The 18,029-nt window shown below is 40.5% G+C and overlaps 1 protein-coding gene across 1 annotated transcript; it reads right to left on the bottom strand.

The window, feature by feature from the left end:
* Positions 1–5,800: 5,800 nt before the first annotated feature.
* MED26 (mediator complex subunit 26) lies at positions 5,801–16,648 on the bottom strand. The gene is made up of 3 exons (XM_026698843.2): positions 16,219–16,648; positions 11,590–11,664; positions 5,801–8,620 (listed from the first exon to the last, which is right to left on the bottom strand). The coding sequence occupies exons 1-3, from the start codon at positions 16,291–16,293 to the stop codon at positions 6,938–6,940; spliced, it is 1,833 nt and encodes a 610-aa protein (XP_026554628.1). The 5' UTR covers positions 16,294–16,648; the 3' UTR covers positions 5,801–6,937.
* Between the last annotated feature and the right edge of the window lie 1,381 nt (positions 16,649–18,029).

Below are 18,029 nucleotides of genomic sequence, written 5' to 3'. Positions count from 1 at the left end.
TTTCTATTATTTAAATTTGTTTTGCCTTGTTTTCCCAGTTTAGTTTATTATTTATTTTTGCAAAAAAAATATAACCATTGACAAAATACCCAATATAAAATAAAGTGATGTCCAAAACGTTCATTCTTTCAATCCCACCTCACCAAAACGAAGGTCTGGCTAAGAAACTGTGCCTGCCCAAATGTCTCCCAGTGAATTAGAATCTAAATATTTTACAATCATAATCCAACACCAGCAGCACTCGCCACACTGGCTTACTAAAAAATCAAAACAGCCTACGTACAAAACCTAAGCATGAATTTAAAAATAATAAATTTAAAATTAACTACAGAGGAATCACAGGCCAAGAGAAGTAAAATATTCTTCCAATGATATCTCCAGGCAGGGATCACGGGTTGGAAATACCACCTCAGAATTATCCAAAGAACAGATTCACATTACTTAGTAAACCAAATCTATGTAATGACCAAATCTAGAAACTAAATAATTTTAAGAAAGAAAGCCTTAATACCCACTCCATAGTCAACATTAGTCACTGGGTGATATCTATTCATGATTCACAGTTTCATTCAAACCTTGGAGTAAGGGTTAACAAGGTTGGCTATTTCTTCGGGCATCTGAAACAAAAATGAGAACATCCACAAGAGAATTGTTTCCCCCAGCACTCTTATCCTTTCTCTCCCATACATATGGGGGAGGGTGAAATAGGAACTAGAAGAGATTACAAGATGATGATACTGGAAGTAGTTTTCTCTCACACCACCTGTTAACTGATTCTCATCAGGCCATTGTGGAATTTTTACAACAGCATTTTTAAAAAACCAGGAATTGACAGCACATAAATAGCTGAGATACCAGCTCCCAGTATAATTATACCAGTCTCCTTTGTTTAATCATCTGGCATCAGATTACTGGCTGAGTAACTAACCCACAGGTAGTGCTAGACTGTTAGGCATCTTGTACAAACACACCTGATTATGATGGGAGCTACTAGGAGCAGGAATATTGCAGGAAAGTTGTGCTACTCAGCTAAGGTTAAAAGATCTTATCCGGTCCCACGGTCATATATTTGTTTTTCTATTCTTACTGTAGTAGCTTTAACTAGATGACCTTAAGTTTTTTTAAAAAAAACAGAAAATGACAGGGTGGGGGCTTCATTTACTGGATTCTTGCATAGAAATTGATGCAGAAAATAAGGAAAAGAAATAAGAAAACAATGCTTTGACAAGAGATTTAGAGCTTACTGTTCCATGACTGCAACTGCTTGAAAAAAACAACTACCTCAAGAGTCTTTTAACAGGAGAAATTGGCTAGAATAAGTCAGACTGGATTTTTGGCTATTCCATTCCAGCTCTGAAGGCACATAAGATGGTAAAAAAACTGTGTGAGGAATAGGGAGGCAGTGTCTCTTCAGATTACCCTGAGCAGCCAGTCAATGATGCGAAATACTGAGAATTGTATCTGAACGTCACAAATTCCCCTCACTAGCAAACATAAAACACCTCTTACTATATACACTCCACTGAAATATGTCTGTTTTGGGAAATGCTTGCAGCTTTATTTATAGAGACTGCACATCTGTTGTCTAGAAATTGGTATAGCATGAAAAGATTTTTAAAAAAGATTACTACTGTATATGCTTCCAAACTGGAAAAGCAAGTCCAATGAATCCAAAAACAGATCAATACATGTCCTTCCAGGGGCATTGGACTGCAACTCCCGCAAACCCTGTCATCAGACATACTAACTTAAGACCAAGAAAAATGGAGACTTCCAGTTTGAAGGGCTTCAGTGACAGACAGAAATCCACGATCGTGCATGGTTTCTATCTGGGTTCACTGCTGGAGCACCCCGAGCCGGCTGGTTTCGGGGCTAAGCCACCCCGTAGAGGTGGTGGCTTAGCCCCAAAGAGGGGTGAGACCGCCAGTAGGGTTGAGGAGAGCCGCATCTCTCCTCCTCAGCTGGCCATTACTCCCTTTCCCAAAGGCGGTTGCAGCTGTGGTCAGAAATGGCCACCACAAAGGAGAACTCGACCGGAAAAGAATGTGCAGGAGGAAGATAAGAAGTGAAAGTTTTGGCTGACCGGGTTAAATTGTAAAAGCAACAACTAAGGTACCCTGGAATTTAAACTTACAAAAAATAACATTGCTCCCAAAGAAGAGTCGGAAGCAGCGAATGAAAGTGAAAAGGGAAAGGTTTGGCTTTTTTTTCTTCTCTCTCCTTCCCTATACTGACAACTAAGAGACTTAAATAAGAAATCGGAAAAATCCACTTTGACATCAATAGGCAATTAAGCTGAAAATAAAACAAAATGCCAAAGGGATAATAAAGATTTCTGGACATTAAAAAATTTCTTTTTCGTAAGCAGGAAGGGAGAGAAAAAGAATAAGGGCAGGATCTGAAAGAGGGGGAGACTGCCTGGAATTAAAAAGAATCTACAGTAAAACTTCAACAAGACTTCTAAAAGATACATTTTAACTGAAATTTTGCAACTAAATAGTAACCCCAGGAAGAGAAAATGAAAAAAAGAGCAAAAAAGAAACAGCTTGCGTGTATTTGGATTATTTGGTGATCTTTGGATTCTTGGTTATTATATTTGAATGACTAAAATCAATCGGGTGGTTGTTTAAAGATTTATACAATGGCATCACTTCTGGATGAATTGAAAATGGAACTTAAAAAGTACAAAGAAGGTGCACAAGAACGGAAGGGTTCTTTTGGCTTCGTTTTTCAATTCTTAGAAATGGAGATTTGGAACTATGAGAAACAAGAAACGACTGCAAAACAAAAAGACTGGGACAAAGAAGAAGCCATCTTTAATGAACAAGCAATTTTATGTGGGCAAGAAAAAGGAAAGGGGGGAAAGAGAATGGAGAATTTAAGACTTAAAAAAAACAACCAAAGAAAAGAAAAATAATTCAAAAAATAAGAATAATACTGGAAAGCAACAGAAAAGGGGAATATAGAAGAGAGAAATAGAGGTAGAGAGACAAGGGGGTAAAAAGGGGAGAGAGAAGAAGAGAGGGAAGAAGGAAAAGAAGTTACAAAGGACCGGAGCAAGATATAGAGAAACAGGACCTATTTAGAGATAATGAGTGAAAATCTAACTGAAAAAGGGATTCTGTAAAGGTACATAAGATTGTATTGTTATATTAGTAATAGAAATCACTTTAGAAAATTGGAAACAATGTATGATTAAAATGAGGGATAAAATAGTGTAATTTAGTGAAATGTTTGTGAATAAGTGAAATAAAACGAGAAAATTGAATTAGGAAGGAACAGCAACATTTTAATTAATGTTTTATAAAATATAAGTGGGGGAATTAACTATGGAAAGCTTATAATTGTTCCCACAGAAGTATGATATTTAATTGAAAAGTAATGTTAAAGATGTTAAGACTTTAATGAATATTGATAGAATTGAATTGGAATAGAATGTTGTTTTAATTATATATATTTATATTTTTTTTCTTTTTTTAAGAATACAGTGTGTATTTTAAGAATGTACCAAGCAGAATCCGAATTGGAAGTTATGTATTATATTGAATGTTACAACTTTAGGGAAAAGATATAAAGGCATCATACTCCAATCAGTAACGACAGGAGAAATTTTGTTTAATGAGAAAAGATAATAGATAATTGAAACAGGACAGACAAAAATTATAAATACAATGATTTGAATTGAGATAATTAAAATAAAACAGAGAAAATTAAAAGAGGGAGAAGCTATGCAGAAAATGTAAAATAGTAATAAGATATGGAATAGAATATAAAAATGAGCATGAACCTGAATTTGTGTCTGTACAAAGAAATGTAACCTGGGATAACGCTACTTTCAAAAAAGATGTTTTATTTGTATTTTTTTTCTCTTTGTGAAAACTCAAATAAAATTTACAAAAACAAAAGACCAAGAAAAGTTACGCAGAATACAACACCAGGCACAGATTTCAAGCCTTCCGAGAGCCTTCAACATTTTGGTGTTGCTTACATAAACTGCCTCTCCGTTAACCCTTATAACATTCTTGGCAGGACTAGACTTCCTATCTCAGGAACTTCTCTGGAGTTTTCCCCCCTCCTTTGCTGGTACTTTGCTTGTGTGGAGTGGCCATTCAAAGTTACAATGGCACTGAAAAAGTGACTTATGACCATTTTTCACACTTACGGCTGTTGTAGCATCCTCCGTCATGAGAGGCCAGGTGAGATGAGTGCCTCAATGTGATATTGAGTTGGCCACACCCAGCCAATAACATGACCACCAAGCCATGTCCACCCAGTCACATGACCACCAAGCCACGCCCACCACCTAAGCTTCACCCACAGAACCGGTTGTTAAAATTTTTGAATCCCACCCAATGTGATCCCCCTTTGCAACCTTCTGACAAGTTGGTGGGGAAGCCAGGTTCACTTAACAACCATGTTAACAACTATAGCGATTCACTTAGCAACGTGGCAAGAAAGACCATAAAATGGGATAAAGTTCACTTAGCTGTTTCACTTAGCAACAGAAATGTTGGGCTCCATTATGGTCATAATTTGAGGATTATTTGCAGTTTAAATCTATAGATACACTTTGTTTTGACATTGCAGTGGAAAAGCTGTGCCTCTCAAGGTATTACTGGACTGAAACTCTCTCTGCCACAATTTCTAGTAACTGGTGATGAGCGCATAGTATATAGTGAGCATCTAAAATATAAATGATGATTAAATTATGTAGCACTTTTCACAGACATTTGCAAAATTCTTATGCAAATTAAAATAAAGGTAGTCTTTGACTTACAACCATAATTGGGCCTAGAACATCCGCTAAGCAATGCAATTGAATTGTGTCCAATTTTAGAACTTTTACCGTGGTTGTTAAATGAATCACTGTGGTCATTAAGCCAACCCAGCTTCCTCCATTGCCTATTTGTTGGAAGCCCCCTGGGAAGGTTGCAAATGGTGATCATGTGACCTCGGACACCAGTCCTTGCACCTGCGGTCATTGCAGTGTCCCTGTGGTCATGTGACCAAAATTCAGGCATTTTGGCAACTGGCATGTATTTACAACAGTTGTAAAGGGATTCCAGTTGCCAAAGCGCCTGAATTTTGGTCACATGACCACGGGGACACTGCAATGGATGTAGGTGCAAGGATTGGCCATGTCATTTTTAAAATCAGTGTCACACTGCCCCCTAGAGTTGGAAACAACTAGCACGTATGTGTGAGGGGAACCTTTACCTTTAACCACGAACAGTTATTAAACGAATGTTGCAAGTCAAGAACCACCCGTATAAAACAAATTGTTATCTTTATTTTCCCCTGGGTATTGTGAAAGAGAGATTTCTAAGCATGGTCTGCAGCTGAAGTTCTTCTGTTGAGGACTGGAGACAATAACCAAACTGGGCATTTGAGTGGAATGTTAGGATTATGCTCAAAAAACATGCAGGACCAGGACAAAGACTAAATTTGATTTAATGGTACACTTAATTAAATCTGAATTAATTAAATGCAATAAATATTACACCCCATATATTTAATAACTCTTCTCCCACTGATACACTAAACAATTCAGCAGCTCTTTTGAAGAGAGTTCTGGGAGCTTCAGCCAAGGCAGAAGTGGGAGGTGGATATACAAGGCTCCATGGCCTCAAGTTACGCATCTCTAGTCAGACTTAGTGGGTGCAGAAAACATACATTTTATAAGTTTAATCTTTTAATTATCCAACAGGAGACAAGGAGAACTCCTCTTCCACTCGCAACCCCATATATAAACCCTCATCTACACCTGGCCATTTTTGAAATATTAGAAAGTGACAGTGTATTTTGTGCAAATTTTTTTTATTTCCACATTTATATCACAATGTGTCCACTGAAAGGACCAATAGCAAAGTTGCTCCCTTCTGTGCCCAAGAACACAGAAGTCTAGTTACTGTACATTCACTAAGGCTGTTTTTGCAAGTCGCTTTTGTGATGGATATCCGTAAGGCAAACAATATCTAAAGGAATGGTAACAAGTATATTTCCAGCATACAAACAGGCTTCTGTCTCCCCCTTCACAGGACATTTACAAACTAGTAGCACCCTCGGTACAAGTTGGAATATTTTTTTGTTAAACAGAAAAAAATAAACAAAACAAAAAAATCCACCAATTTCCCCACCCCCCCTGCTTTCCCATAGAAAATCTGCAGAAAGGGGTTAACGTGCTTAGGCTGGTGGTGGTGGTGCTGGGAGAACTGTGAACACTTTTTTTTTGCAGCATTTCATGGATCTGAATTGAAACTGAAACCAGACTACGCCCCGTGAGTCTGCAGAATGCTGAGCCGAAGGTGGGCCTCTCTCTCTCTCTCTCTCTTTCTCTCTCTGGCCCTTCCTGCACCACAGAGCACGTATCATTGCAAGTCACATCTCCACATCAGAGGGACTTTTGAAGAGAGATATAATGCGAAGAACTACCTACAGTTTTGCACAGTTCATTTTAAAATATCTCACTGCCATATTGTTTCTTTTTAAGAAAATCAAATCAAGACAAATAAATAGACTCAACTACTCTCGTGTTAAATGTTTCATTTCCACAATTACCCACCTGTACCTGCCTGACCTTGGATTCTGGCATTCACAAATAGCTGGAAACGGTTTTCACCTAGGGAAAACGAACTTTTGTTTTGCTTTGTTTCTAACAGCTGGCTTGCTAGAGTTCAGAACTCTACTTGTTTTTTTTTTAATCAAACCTTTTGTTATGCCTCCCTTTGCAATTTTGTTAGTAAACTGGTAGCAGCACTTCACAAACAAAAAAATTAACAGAAGAAACTGCCAGCGTCCAGCTCTCTGACAAACCCTCTCTTGCTTTGTGAGCCTCTTTCAGCTTGATGGGGGGGTAGATGGGGGATGGCACAGCACCTGCCCACTTTACTAACCTGCCAGTGTAAAAAAAAAAAAAAGCATCTTAGCAAAATTGTACTCAGTCTAGGCAGACGTAAGGCAGGATGTTCAGGCGCCCCTCATCCCCATGTGGATCGAGCGATATGCATTGCGTCCAATCATACCAGTTACCCTGTGTATCATAACATCCATTCACGCCAGGCCAGTGTTGGCTGCATATCCTGTCAAGGTCGTCCTGTGTCACCTCCCGTGTTACCCCAGGCAAGTCTGCAGGTTTGCTGTGTGGCGCCAGGACATGAGTTTTCCGGGCTTCTCTCCTAGTGCTTTCCTCCTGCTTTAAATATTCAGACATGAAGTAGTGAGCCCCTGGAGTCTGCACCCCTGAGGAGGACAGCAAACTACTCTGCCTGTTTAAATAGGACTGAATTATTTCGTTCCGGGACAATTCTTTCCAATTCGTTTGTTCAAAGGGACTCTGCAGAGGTGGCTTCAGCTCCTGCTTATCTGTGCCTGTCCTGTGCTGCTCAGCAAGAGCAGGAAGATCCACCTGCAAAGAGTCCCTCTGTGCTAAAGTCTTGATCTCGCCCGTCATGGGGTCAAAAGTCAGTCGCCGCTCTTTTTTTAACCGTACAGGCTTGACCCCGCCTTCCATCAGCTGCCCGTCCAAGTTGACTGCGTGGTCTTTGGGCCGGTACTTTTTCTTCTTCTTGCTGTCAGACCCTGAGGCAGCACTGTCACTGTCCATCCTGGAAGCATCTGGAGATAAGTCAACCAAGGGTGCCAAAGACTCTACTGAATGGGAGCCTGCTCCACTGCCGGGAGAGGCTCCTGCACTGAGCTGAAGCTGGCCCTCGGGCACTCTTGGCTGCTCCTGATCATGAAGGGATGCTTCAGGGTCCGTCTGATAAGATGCCTCCAGTCTCTTTGCTAGTGCTGGCTGCGGTGACAGCTGTACTAGAGAGGGGGGCGGTGGCGATAAGGGCACTGGAACATCCAGAAGAGGGGGCCTTGGGCACGGGGCAAGCGTCAAATTCTTGGGGGAGTACGTGGTATGTTGCCGAGCAAATGTTTCCAGCTTGACATTCCTGGGACTGAATGAGGAACAACGGGGACTCCTAGGTTGGTTGGCAGCAGCCTCCTCTGCTTTGTCATGCTGCTGCTGCTGCTGCTGCAGCATGGCTGTTTTCAGCAGTAAGGACGTCCCGGAAGTTTTGAAGAGTCCTGGAGAGCTGGTGTGAGGCCGCACTGCATTGATGGGGATCTTGCTGGGCTTGTCATTTTCACTCACCTCGTCCCTGTTGCCTTCTGGCCCTGGGAGAAGACTCACATCTGGAGGGCTAGGAAAGCTCTCGGGGCTTCCACCGATCCCATTGGTGGGAGGCGGAGAAGAGTTTTGTAATACTTCATAACTGGCTTTGGAAACTTTTGGCAGCGGCAGAGGAAGGCCATCCTTGGGCTCCCCTTGCCTCTTCCGGTTCCCTGGCTTTGGAGAGTGCAGCTTTTGGACATCGTTTCTATTCTTCACATCTTGAATGGGTTTAGATCCAATCACAGCCCCAGGAGACGTTTCCACTCGGCAGTTGTGAGCCCCACCGTTGGCTGATCCAGGTGGATTTGGCAATCCTCTCAGGGTGGCTTCATTCTGTGAAACAGGCTCAATCAGCTTCTGCCAATTCCGCAACAGTTTTTTGGCCCGTTTAGCAAGCTCCTCATTCTTAGTTTTCTTCCTCACGTCATTGATGAGCTTCCCCAGCCGTGTTTCCTAAAGGTTTTTTTTTTTAAAAAGAATTACACAAAGATGATTATTTTAAAGGACACCTCATCAAATATCATTAACGGAGAAACTTTTGTCCTCTCAATGGGTATGTTCTGACAAGGCCCAGAAGAGGAAAAGGAGTATAGGGCAATTCAATAGCTGACTTCTCCTATTTTTAATCACAGTCAGAAGAGGGGGAAAAGCACAATTAAGGATCAAGGAGCTTGTGAGGTGGAAAATTATCCAGGAAACTTTGATTGCATATTTTTCTAAAAAACCGTTTCTATTTTGAGAAATGGCTCCTTTTGCTAAAGTTAATGTAAATATAAATCAAATAGGCTGGCTATATTTTGATAAAATTCTAATCGATTATAGCATCAAATTGTGTTTTTCACATGATTCAAATATGCTAAAAGAAGAACATTAGAACAATTTTAATATTTTAACCACTAGTGTCATATAATGATTAAAGTGTTGGGCTGGAGTAGAGACCCAGCTTCCAATCTACCCACAACTACAGAAGGTCTCTGGGTGACTTTAAGCTAGTCACTTATTCTCAGTCCAGCCTACTTCAAAAAGCTACCATATCATTATGGGGAAAAAATAGAAAGAGCTATTACTAGATACAGTGTATTATGGGCTTTTAAATCAAATAAATGTTCACCTTCCTAAAACTTCAATCAATACAAAGCCACTGTTGTATTTTCAAATATATACATTAAACCCAAATAAATATTTGGATTTATTTAAATACATTAACATTTATAACATTAATGCTGCAATAAATGCATTTTAATGTAATTATTTTAATAACTTATTTTAATACTACGCTGAAAAAATATTTTGTGTAGCATTTGAATCAAACCTATGTTTAAGGAAGTAAAAAATCAAATTGGTAGGTAAAGCAGAACATTCTCTGGTTAATTTTTTTCCAAATCTATAATCATATCAAACATGAATATGTACACAAATCTAGTGTTGCAGAATATCCTTATAAAGACTGACCCCATCCAAATATACATTGAAATGGCAGAATAAATCAAGCTGGTATCATTGTAAGTGAATCAAAATCAACAAAGGAAATGCAATCCATTCTGCACTTAATAAGGGAGCGCAAGCAGAGAATCATCTCAACTGCAAATGAAATGTATAGTATCAACCAGTTATGAATTACACTCCCTCTTTCTGACTGATGCTGGTAGAGAAAGCTGTGGGTAGCTTTCATGGAATTCCACAGGCTACAGCCATAGGTGAGCAACAAGTTCAGGCAAGCTGTCAATGCTCATTCTTTATATGAGTCAATTTTTTTTATCACAAGGAGAGTTTAAAATCCACGAACCGTCACAGAATATGGACACTTTATCATAAATGACTTCATCCAGTTCACTAGGGCTCAAAGTGACCTATTTGGAAATGTTCACAAAAATTAACTGCAAAAGCCTGATGTGAATCTGCCCTTGTTGCATTTCCTTTAAATGACCCGTATCAAGTCCCATTTAGTTAAGATAATAACTTTGCCCAAAATATGTCAGGTAAAAGACTTAAATGTCTGTCTTCTCAGAGGACCGAATCTTCTTAGCAGGCAAGAAGTGAAAGCAGTGCTTTATTTTTTGTGAGGTTGTATGCTTAAATTATGTTTATTATTCTTAGTCTTCTTTATATTATTATTTCTACTTGTTTTCATGCATTTGCTTACATTTAGACTGGGGTTTCCAAAGCCTTGAATAATTAAAAGTATTTACAGTATGTTCCAAGCATATCCTGAGAAGTTCCTAGCACATTTGTCTGGCTTAAAAGACTCACATCTTTATCAACCACAATAATTCACTGCTTGGGTGTTCTTCTCTCCTTTAATCAAAAGATAGAGGAAGGTGGGGAAAAAAGCCATGCAATCAAAAAAAGTCAGTTCTGCTTTATTCAATATGGCATATACATATCCATAGTTGGCAGACATTATAAAATTCTGAAACTGAAGAAAAGTAAACACATATTAAAAAAAGGTTTATGGGAATTACAAGAAATAGTAGTTAAAATCTGCACGTGCTGGCCTTGTCTTCTTGTCAAAAAAAGAAAAGAAAAAGAATCTAAAAATGCAATTATTTCAAGAAAGGTGAAACCTCTATAATTCTTGGATGAACAACTTCCTCTGCCCTACCATGGTGGAGGTGACGTTACGGGTAATTACAGAATGTTCAGTCAAAATAGAGACTAGGAATATGAGGTTGTACGTTTGTTGGGACACATAGAGCTTCTTTGGCCTTCAGAGACAGACCAGTAAAATACTGTTGTTTGCTGCTTTTCTTAACTACAGTGTCAAAACAGTGAGAGCACATTTCTCTAAATCACAAAGTATTATCAAGCCTAAGTTGAATGTATGTAAGCATTCAGACTGGAATAAGCTAGGTCCATGATGGCGAACCTATGGCATGAGTGCCACAGGTGGCATGCAAAGCCATTTGTGTGGGCACGTGAGTCCCAGTCAAACTTACCTGCACTGCATGTGCACGTGCCTCCCAGCTGATTTTTGGCCTGTTTGAGGCCGTTTTCGCCCTCCCAGGGGCTCGAGAGAAGCCTCTGCAGCCTTTGGAGGCCAAAAAACAGGCCTTTCGGAAATACTAGAAGTGCCAAAACAGGCCTGTTTTTCGGCCTCCAAAGGCTGAAGAGGCTTCCCTCAAGCCCCTGGAAGGGCAAAAATAGCCTCAAACAGGACGTAAATGAGCTGGGAGGCATGCGCATGCCCAGTGCAGGTAAAAGGGGGTTGTGCACATGCGCACGGTGGGCGGGGCACATTGCAATTGTGGGTGCTGGCACACACACACACACACACACTTTTGGCACACCACAACAAAAAGGTTTGCCATCACTGAGCTAGGTGATACATATAACTCCTCCTACAACTTTAAATATCATGCCATTTTCTAGAATTCTATTACTTTTTTCTTATCGAGAAAAAAATACTTGCTGTAGGAACAAACCTCAAGTGCCTCTTTGGTGATGGGGTATTTCTCCAAGCTGGAGATCACTTCCAGTACTGCCACCATGTTATGTATCTGTGGAAAAAAATGAACAGAAAGTAAGTATCCTTTCGGAGAAAAGCTTATGTTTTAGCTACACCATGTTCCATCACACTGGACAGTAGAGCTGCCTATATTAGTAGACTCCCTGGAATTCCCTAAATGAGAATTGAAATAATTAAAGCATGCAGTGTCAAAAGATGGGACCTTTTTTGCTGAAAATATATTTGCCTGGAATCCTTTTTTTCTACTTGAGGTTACCTACTTTTTTTTAATTGTAAGTGAAAACATTTCTAATTCTCTGGGTTTCTTAGGTATCATCCTGTAGACACACAACTTAAATATATTGTTTCCAGTATATTGCATCTCATTTTATTCTGATACTCTAATTTTTATTATTGTCAGAATTGGGGTTTTATTCTCAAACTCAGTTATATAAAGCAGTTTAATTATTCTACATGAAGAATGGCTTGAAGGGGTGTCCAATAAATAAAACACATAGCTAGATTTGCCATAAATAAGATCTCCTTGGTTCATAGCATTGGCTCCAAAAATTAAGGTATAGTGATTATTATGATCATTTCCCTGGATATACCAGGTGCCATGACACCAGCTCAGTGACCTACGTTATGAAGTTGTACCTTAACTTTTCATACCATTATCATGTTCATACACACATATCTAACTAAACATGTTTCCACTATTTTTATCTTCTTCCGTCATGACATGCAACACAAATCTGCAGTGGATACACTTCCAACTAATAGTAGCAACCCCCAGTAGGAGTGAAGCACTCAATTGGAGCATTTTTTTTAAATGGGTGTTTTTCAACTATTCTGCCCCTTACTATATAAAACATTTATGAAAAAGACCACTAAGGAAGAGAGTATTGTGAAGTTACCAACAGAAAAAGTAAATTAAATTAATTAATAATCTATGGCTGGCAAAAGCGAGGCACTTTTATTAAGATCAACTAAAAAGACCCAAGTTCACCAGCAACTTACATTTTTTATAAATATACTACTATAGTACATAAAGATTGGAGCTACACCTTGGAGATTGTATATAGCCAACCTAGTGCACAGTAAAGAAAACCATACAATTCTTTTAGATTTACCAAACTTTGCTTACAAAGTATGCCTACAAAAAGGAATACTACCCCAAAGGAGAAAGGTTCTACTGTACGCAGCACTAAGGCAGAAAACATAAATGAGAATCTAAGTATACTACTTTTTTTAAAAGCACCTTTAAATTCTGGTTTAAAATTTTAAAAGGAAAAATTATCTGCTGAGAATAAGACTAAATAGGAAAAGACAAAGAAATAAATGTGTTTTAACACAATTATTCTGCTTTATTTAGTGAGGCTGGGGTCATCTCAATCCACCAGAAAAGAGCTGCAAGGTATCACCTCAAACTGCCTGGAGGCAGAGATTACCACACAGGGACAAAGGTGTGTCTAGACCAGGGGTGCCAAACTCAGTTTCACTGAGGGCCGCATCAGGGTTCTGTTTGACCTGTGGGGGGGGGAGGGTTGGGGAGGACACGGCCGGGGTAGGCATGGCCAGTTTCACGTTATTCATCAAGGCTCTGTTTTCGACTGCGACGGCCTCCTGCAACCCTCTGCCAACAAAAATGGAGCTCCATTTTCCCTGGCAGAGGCACTGCAGGCTCGTCCTTCGCTGTTTCCAGGGTGGTCCCACAGGCCAAATCTAAGCACCCTGAAGGCCGGATCCAGCCCGCAGGCCTTAAGTTTGACACCCCTGGTCTAGACAGACTTTCTACAATACTAAAATTACATTAACCTATTTCCAAAAAAAGTTTAATGCCTGTAAAAAGACAACAAATGAAAATCAATACAGCATTTAAGGTATTCTCAGCAGACGACTGAGAAGCTCAGGTATACAGGTACTCCTCAACTTAGGACCACAATTGAGCCCAAAATTTATATAGTTAACTAAGATATTGGTTAAGTGAGTTTTGCCCCATTTTACGACCTTTCTTGCCACAGATGTAAAGTGTAAGTACAGCTTTTAAGTTAGTAACAAGGTTTTTGGCTTCTTCATTGAGTTCGCTTGTCAGAAGGTTGCAAAACCTGAACCCAGGACGCTGCAACCCTCATAAATATGTGTCAGTTGCCAAGCATCTAAATTTTGATCATATGACCATGGGGAATGTTGCTATGGTTGTAAGTGCAAAAAGTGGTCATAAGTCACTTTTTTTCAGCGCCACTGTAACTTTGCATGATCACTAAATGATTTATTGTAAGTTGAGGACTAGCCATAGTTCTGTTTTACCATGAAAGGTGATTGAGTGACTTTGGTTTGTCACTCTCAATCCAGCCAACTCATAGGGGTATTGTCATAAGGAAAAGAATCTGGAGGGAGCACTATGTATGCTATGTATGCTCTAGATTTATGGAAATAGTCACTTTATATCAGGGTAAAGATACATGGCATGTAAACAGTCCTTTTGTAGAAGAGCCAATTGACACTCGCAGGCTTTCCTTAAGCTTTCATTCTGAGGAACAGCGTAACATAAATTAAAACAAGTCAATAAACAGTCATAGGTTTCAAAGAAAAAAAAGGCATAACTTCCAGATGTATCTTAAGAATACATACATCTGGTAAAGCGTATATTATCCTTCAAACATTTGAAAAATAAGTCACGTACTTAAAATAAGAAATCAAAACGTACATAAACATGCAAATACATTCAGACTTTCTGGAGAGAAAGAAAGCTTAAGGGAAGCCTGCAGGAGTCAGTTGGCTCTTCTACAACAGGGCTGTTTACATGCCATGTATCTTTACCCTGATATAAAGTGACTATTTCCATAAATGTAGAGCGTACAGAAAAGTACATCCAGACTATCTTTTACTTACTTACAGTGATACAAAAGAACTCATAAACACAGTCTCTCTACTTATGGCAGCTGAAGGAACAACTGCCAAAGAAGAGTGAGCGCCTGATTTGAAATATGGCAAATGATAAACTTCCAAGAATTCTTAACAAAGGCCAGCACAGTGATTTTAGTTCATCTTAATATAATTGTCAGTATAAAAGTTCTGAATCTTATGTGTAACAAATTTTGAAAAAAATTTGTTTCCTTAGCTCTTGTATACATGGGTCTTATACCTGGGATGTTTCCATGTACATAAACATAATTTTATGCACTTTCCATTAGGTCTCATTTTTTTCTCCAATGCAAAATAAGCAAATGTATATATCAGATGAGTATTTTACAACAGTTACTGCACTTACTCACTAGAGCTACTGCACTGTCAGACGAAATGTTTTAAGTAAAAGATAACATTTTTTATTTTCCTACAAAGTATAACAAATAAAAATATGCTCATTATAAACTCATTATAATGAGTTTATATTGAACAAGAAGTCCTAAAATTCAGGTTTAACTAGGCCTTGCTTAAATAATATCCACCTCACCCCTAAAAAACAGGATTATAAGAGCAGAAAGAAAGGAATAGTTGTAGAAAATACAGGCTGGGTATGGAGGAATAAGGAGATGCCGCAAGCTGAAGTAATAAATAATTTTATAAATTTCAAGGAGTACAACTCAGGACCCTGCTCTACAAATGTACTGGGGCTGGGAGAATTGGAACAAAAATGTAATAAAATTTCCCTGCTCAGACCCATACAATATATTGTACATGGAAGATTAGGGGCAATACACAAAACCAAAGCAAGGAAAGGAAAGGAAAAGAAAAGGTGCTCCTATAATACATAGATGCTCTGAGAAAGAGGTAAGATTAAGTACTTCAAGACGCCCTTAACACAGAAAATATTAGCCCAAACTATCACAAGCCACCCTCCTCAGCCCCAGCAAATAAATACCAAATTCTTGCTCATTGTCTAGCTCTGAGCCATACTACACAAGTTATGCTATTCTGAAGAAGCAAAAAAGGGGAGAAGAAAATGGTGTCAGAAAAGAAAACATTATTTATTTGGGTAACTAGGGGGAAAGAGAATGAGAGTACAGCGAAGGACTAAAAATAAGCTTCAGGCAGCAATATTGGGTATTATAGAATACTGTTCGGAAGATTATAAAAGATCCAAAGAGATGGCAGAAAGGGACTACAGACAAGAAGCTTGGCCAATCCTTTTCTTGCAGTACCTACCTACCTTTTAGCAAAATATGGGAGGAGGGGGAGGGTGACTTGCTCCAGTAGCCATGCACATGGAGGAACACAGAGAGAGAAGCCAAGGAAACAAGAGGGTAGGGATTTTAGACTTAAAGCCTTCCTGCCACCCTCCCTATCAGAAATATTTCTTTAGATAAAGAGACCTATAGGCAGACTCTCTCTTTCTCTCTCAGACCCCCCAGATACATGCATACCTAACGACAGGACTCCTGCCCCTAAGCAAGGATAAAAGATGGTTCTCATTTCTCCCTAATCCTTGACCAAGACTTCTACAGCTGGGTGCCCTGCACATGTGGTGGACTACAATCCACCATATTTAAGTCAGCATGGTTAATGTCATCTGGGATTAACAGGGACTGTGGAGTCACAGAAAAACAGACCAAGTACTTTGAAACAAGCTGCCCATTCCCTGCACGTATCACGCTTTACTCACATTACTGTTGGGGTCGATGGCCTGCAGCAGCCGGTCCCTGATCTGCTGCGGGGACGGTCCCGGAGCCGCTGTCATTGCCTCCCTGGGGGAGGAAGAGCCCCGGGCCCAGCAGATTGGGGGCGAGAGGAGGCCCCACCGTCCCCCCCTCCTCCCTCCCTCTCTTTCTCACTCGCCGGCCTCGCCGCGGGGCAACTGGAGCCGCATGTTCCGCCGGGCTCAAGCGCCCCACCAGTCAGGGGGAGGAAGGCTATCACAAGTGCTCGAGAAGAACGGGAGGAAAATAGCCTCGTTCGACTCGTCCTAGACCCACTGGGGTCGCCGCTCTGCTCCGCTCGGCTCCACTGAGGAGACGGAGGAGGAGGCCGAGCTCAACTGTGGGCAGGAGCCAGCCCCGCGCAGTGCATCCTGGGACACGCCCGACGCTGACGGCGCTCGACGCACAGACGCAGAACGTCGCGTCTGTGACGTCATGACGCAGGGCGTCGAGTACTCCCGCCAAGAGCATTGAGTTGCTTGGGTGGGGGAGCGTGGGGGGGGGAGATAGGGTGAGAACTCGGCATTCTGTTCGTTCAGTGCGTTTCTGCGATAGGCACTCGCGGGCGGGAAAAGTCGGAGCCACCCGCGCCTGCGCAGAAGATCCCGCGGAGGTGGATGGAGAGGGGTAGCGGGAGCCGGTTTGAGGCGACGGTGGAAGGCTGTATAAACGGCAAAAAGGCGGGAAAAGCCACTTCTGTTCACTCGCGCTGGTTGACCAGATAGTTCTGATTATTTTAATTATACCCCATTTGCAAAGTACGAACATATTTTTCTATCTTCGCGCTTCATATTCGTTATGTCAGATCTATTTCATCTTGCTAGTAATCAACCCGACCCTCTATTTACAAACCGGTAACAAATACTACTTCTGGAGGGGTAAAACGGGCGTCTCTTGTGAGGGGCGGCTGTGTAATTTGATCATTATTTAGCCCTATTAATAAAATGATTTCTCGCGCGATCGTCTTGGAAGGTGGAGAACGTTTTCTCTCTCTAGATCTTCTTTTTCCCTTAGTAGACACCATTACCACGGAAGACTACAATTCCCAGCGGGCGTATGTTAAATGAATCCAAGTTTGAATGCAGCTGTCACTTTAATACGTTTTTCTGCTCCAGCACAGCTACCTCAGGCGCACGTGTCTGATCAACACAATTTTCCCAAGTAATGGAAGCAGACAGGTTAATTGAGCAAAAAGATAACCAAAATGATCTTGTAGTCCTTGATTCTGAATAATCTTCCATTATGGAAAAGAGAAAATAGGTGAAAAGGGTCAAACAATGAGCTATGCAGAAAAGAAGCACTTTCATATTTCTTCCAGGTTACACATACAACTCTTATTATTTGTAACTTAAAGGCATTGGGCATTGATCAGCTGATTTTCTTCCATTTTGGTGTTGGATTATTGCTACTATCTGGAAAAGAGTTTGGGGGAAGAATCTAATATGGCAGTTCTTGATCATTGAAATTCATGCACTGACTCTTGGTTTAATCTTCTGGATTTGGGCACGTCATTGTTTCAGCCAGGGGTGGGATTCAACCGGTGTTACTACTGGTTCGGTGATTACATTTTGCTGTGTGCGCGTAGAAAACCATAAGATGTGCCGCCCAGACAGCTGAAGAATGCTGCATGCAGGGGCACAGCCTTTGAAAAGCCTCTTTTCCTGCTTTTTCCACCTCAGCTGTGCTGTGCAAAGCAGCTGAGGTTGAAAAAGCAGGAAATAAAGGACAGGTAAGAGCCCAGGTGGGCGGGTGGGCCAAATAGCAGCAAACACCGAAC

This window comes from Pseudonaja textilis, chromosome 1 (genome assembly GCF_049901715.1).
Source record: "Pseudonaja textilis isolate UNSWEBS1 chromosome 1, rPseTex1.2, whole genome shotgun sequence".
NCBI classification, from domain to species: Eukaryota; Metazoa; Chordata; class Lepidosauria; order Squamata; family Elapidae; genus Pseudonaja; species Pseudonaja textilis.
Note: the sequence above shows the minus strand (reverse complement) of the source record. Positions and strands in the feature narration are given on the sequence as shown.